This window comes from Neopelma chrysocephalum, unplaced genomic scaffold, assembly GCF_003984885.1.
Source record: "Neopelma chrysocephalum unplaced genomic scaffold, ASM398488v2 Primary Assembly neopelma1_181729, whole genome shotgun sequence".
Classification (NCBI taxonomy): domain Eukaryota; kingdom Metazoa; phylum Chordata; class Aves; order Passeriformes; family Pipridae; genus Neopelma; species Neopelma chrysocephalum.
The window spans coordinates 1-4174 of record NW_020937847.1 but is presented as its reverse complement, the minus strand read 5'-3'; the positions used below and the strand labels follow the sequence as shown (position 1 = coordinate 4174).

General features: G+C 67.1%; 1 protein-coding gene across 1 annotated transcript; it reads right to left on the bottom strand.

The window, feature by feature from the left end:
* Positions 1-713: 713 nt before the first annotated feature.
* Positions 714-3924, bottom strand: LOC113962493 (perilipin-5-like; the record flags this gene model as incomplete). The annotated part of the gene is given in 6 exon segments (XM_027673243.1): positions 714-937; positions 939-1310; positions 2098-2211; positions 2296-2576; positions 3369-3534; positions 3619-3924. Coding segments are annotated over 6 exon segments (1290 nt in total), but the record flags the coding sequence as incomplete, so codon positions are not given.
* Positions 3925-4174: the final 250 nt, after the last annotated feature.

The window sequence follows — 4174 nt, the reverse complement described above, 5'->3', positions numbered from 1 at the left end:
CCGGGAATGGGCTGCACTGACCCTCCTGGTACCGGATCTCCCGGGAATGGGCTGCACCGACACCCCCTCGAGACTGGGACTCCCCCAGCCTGGTCTACACCGACCCCCATTCCCCAGGATCGGGCTGCACTGACACCCCCACCCAGACCCAGATCCCCTCCCCTGGGCACTGAATCCCCCCCAGGATCCCCCACACCGAGCCCCCAGGACAAACCATGTCCTGACCCCCCCCCCGGCCCCCTTCCCCTCGCGGGGATCCCCCAGAACGGGGGTCCCAGTGCTCCCCACACCTGGCCAGCGCAGATGGTCCGACTGGTCCCGGTGGGTGCTGGTGGCAGGAGAGGGGACAGTCACGGAGCGCCTGATGTCACCCACTGGGTGCTGTGACCACGCCGTGCCTGTGATGTCGGGGACACCCCGGGGTGGTGACAACGGGGACAAAGTTCAGTGCCACACGGCCGCGGGGCACAGTCCAGGTGACATCCTGTGGCACCCTCAGTGCCAGCACCCCACTGGCACCCACCCCGCTCTCCCAGCCCTCCGTTGGGACCCTCCCTGGGGGTGCCCCCCCGGCTCTGCCGCCCGTGCCGAGCCCCCCCCCCGGGTGGGCCCAAGTCACCACGACAAGCTCTGAGTCATTTTTAAGGCCAAAAAAGTTGTTTTTCTTCCTCTTTCAACTGGTTTGAAGCCGCTAAAAGACGCAAAATCCCAACGCTCCCAGGGCTTGGGGACGGGCACAGGCCACGTCCTCCACGTGTCACCATCCCTGGCAGTGACATCGGGGTCCCACGCTGGGTCACCGGGTCCAATCCCACTGGGGTGGGGGTTCCCAGGCCTGGGTGCTCCCCCAGCCCCGCGGTGCCCGTGGCACCGAGGTGCCCGTGGCTCAGTGCCGGCTGCACACCCGCGGGGCAGCGGGCGCCCGGCGCGTCCCCCCCGACGGTGTCACAGCCCTCCCACTTGGCCATCTCCACCTGGGAATCCTCGGGATACTCCACCAGCGCCGGGGCGAAGGGTCCCACGAGCCAGGGCAGGGGCGTGTGCTGCCCCACGTGCTCCAGCAGCTCGTCGACGCCCAGCTGTGCCCGCGCCACCCCGTCCCGGCTCTGCGCCAGCACCAGCTCCGACAGGTCGTGGAAGGAGCGGGCGCGGGCCAGGGCGGCCTGGACGCCCTCCACGCCATGCCGGATGTGCCCCGCCGTCTCCTGGACGCTGCTGGGGAAGGCCCGGGCGCCGGAGGCCAGGCGGGCACAGGCGCCGTGGAGCTGCTGCAGGAGCCCCCGGAGCATGGCCAGGGCACGAGCCTCCACCTGCGGGGCACCGGCGGGCACGGGGGGCTCCAGAGGGGCTCCAGACCTCGGTGTCCTCCATGGGTACGGCCCCCCATGCCATACCACGGTGTCCTGGCCCCCCCAACCCATCCTGTGGTGTCCTCCATGGGTATGGCCCCCCACCCCATCCCATCCCTTGGTCTCCTCCGTGGGCATGATCTCCAGCCTGTGTCCTGGTGTCCTCCATGGCCACGGCCCCTTCCCCATATCCTGATGTCCTCCCCAGTCACAGCCCCTCGCCCCACACCTGTCTTCCAAGACCAAGGCACACTTTGGTGTCCTTCATGGGCATGGTTCCTCACCCCATCCCATACCTTGGTGTCCTCCACAGGCATAGCCCCCTTGACCCCATAACTCACTGTCTTCCACGGCCACAGCCCCCCACCCCATCCCTTGGTCTCCTCCACCGGCATGGTCCCCTTCCTGCATCCCGATGTCCTCCACAGCCGTGGCCCCTCACCCCACACCTCACTTCCAAGACCATAGTACATGACCCCACCCCATCCTCAGTGTCTTCCACAGGTACCCCTGCCCTGTACCTTGGTCTCCTCCATGGGCATGGCCCCCCACCCCAATACTTTGGTGTCCTCCATGGGCACGGTCCCCTGTCCCATACTGTGGTGTCCTCCATGGCCACAGCCCCCCACCCCATACCCGGGTGTCCTACATGGGCACGGTCCCCTGTCCCACACCTCGGTGTCTTCCACAGACACGGCCCCCCCCTCCCCATCCCCGGGTGTCCCCCGAGGTGCCCCCCAGCCCATACCTCACTCTCCTCCATGGGCACACCCTCCTGCCGGCTCCACTCCAGCCACAGCCGGTGGAGCCTCTCCCGGGTGCCGCTCCGGGGCCCGTCGGAGCCGCGCTGCCCCTCCTCGATCTGGGGGAGGTTCAGCCGGGTGGGAGCACACCCGGGGGTGCCGGGGCTGCCCCGGGGCTCCCCGTGGGCTTGCCGTGTCCTTACCAGCTGGATGAGGTGGTGGAGCTGTGCCAGCAGGTGCTGGGCGCTGTGCCGTGCCCGCCGCAGCTCGCCCAGCGAGCGCCGCAGGGCCCGGTGCCGCAGCTCGGCCGACAGGGAGCCCACGCGGACAAAGCAGCTCTGCCACCGCCGCTGCCGCCCCGGCGGGGACACTGCTGGGCCTGGGGACACCGCCGGGCCTGGGGACACTGCCGGGCCTGGGGACACCTCCCGGCCTGCTGTGCCCACCTCCGTGCCCCGGGCAACCTGTGCACCTGCTGTGGCTGCTGTGGGACCAGGGGTGAGGACGGCGTGGATGGACCGTCCTGTGCCAGGCAGTGGATCACCCCATGCTGGGCACTGGATAACCCCACACCAGGTCACCCCACGCCAGGCACTGGATCACCCCACACCAGGTCACCCCACACCAGGCACTGGATCACCTCATTCTGAGCACTGGATTACCAGGCATTGGATCACCAGGCTCTGGATGACCCCCCACCAGGCCCTGGATCACCCCCCACCAGGCACTGGATCACCCTATGCTGGGCACTGGATCACCCCATGCTGGGCACTGGATCACCAGGCACTGGATCACTCTGCACCAGGCACTGGATCACCCCATTCTGAGCACTGGATCAGCAGGCACTGGATGACCCCACACCAGGCACTGGATCACCAGGCCCTGGGATGACCCCCTCAAGCTCCACACCCAGGGGCACAGGGGTGCCCACCCACGGGATGCTTGGCCACCAGGTCACATGGAGGTGTCACCACAAAGCCCGGTGGCCCCGGTGTCACCCCTGTGCCACAGGGCCAGCTCTGCCCCCCTGTGCCAAGCTATAAATACCCGGGCGGGCAGCGCAGGACTATATTTGCCTCAGGTTTCCAGGTGAGAGTTCACCAGTGCCCTGGGCGGGCACTGTCCCCTGCACGGTGTCACAGTGAGCACGCTGCCCTGGCACCGCCACGGGGGGCTGAGCACGGCCAAAGGGGCACCACGGGGCGGGGATCCCAGGAGGGGGTTTGCACCCCCAAATCCTGGAGATGGTGCCTGTGACGGCACGGTGGGCACTCACCCAGCTCCTCCTGCGTCCTGGGAAGGTACCTGCCCACCAGCTGCTCCGGTCTGCCCAGCACTGTGCCCACCCCCGTGACCAGCAGCCGCCCCACGCGGGTGCCCGCCACGGTGCCGAGCGTCCTGGCCACCGCCCCGCTCACCAGCTCCCTGGTCCCGGCCACCACCTGCCAGGGGACGGCACAGGGCGGCCTCATCCTTCAGTGGCTCCAGCACCAAACCCCCCCTGAACCCCCCCAGGGGGACGTTACCCTCTCAGGGGGCTGCTGCAGGATGGGCAGCTTCTCCTCCAGCTTGTCCAGCCCTTTGCAGGCCAATTCGTTGGCGCTGGAAACTGGGGACGGCAAAAGAGGTGGGTTAAACACCCCCCTGCCCTGAGCAGCAGCTCTGATGGGGACGGGTTTGGGGGGAGCCCCAAATCTCGTGGGGTGTTTTCCCTCCCGTTTTCTTGTCCAGCTTCTCCAGCCCTTCGTTCCTTGGTGATATAAACGGGATGTGAGATCAGATGGTTCCTCTCCTGCTGCCTTGCAAGAGGCACTTTTTGGGTACCCCAGAATTCATAGGGTGCTGCTCCCCCCTCCCAGCTTCTCCTCCAGCTTCTGCAGCCCTTTGCAGGCAGATTTGGGGGCAGTGGGAGTCAGAGGCATGAAAACAGATTGTTCCTCTCCTGCTGCCTTGCAGGAGCTCTGTGAGAGCCAGTTTTGGGGGCCCCCCAACCCTGTAGGGTGATCTCCACCCCTTTATTCCTTGACCATATAAACTGATACACAAACCCAGATCATCCCTCTGCTGCTGCCTCACAGGAGC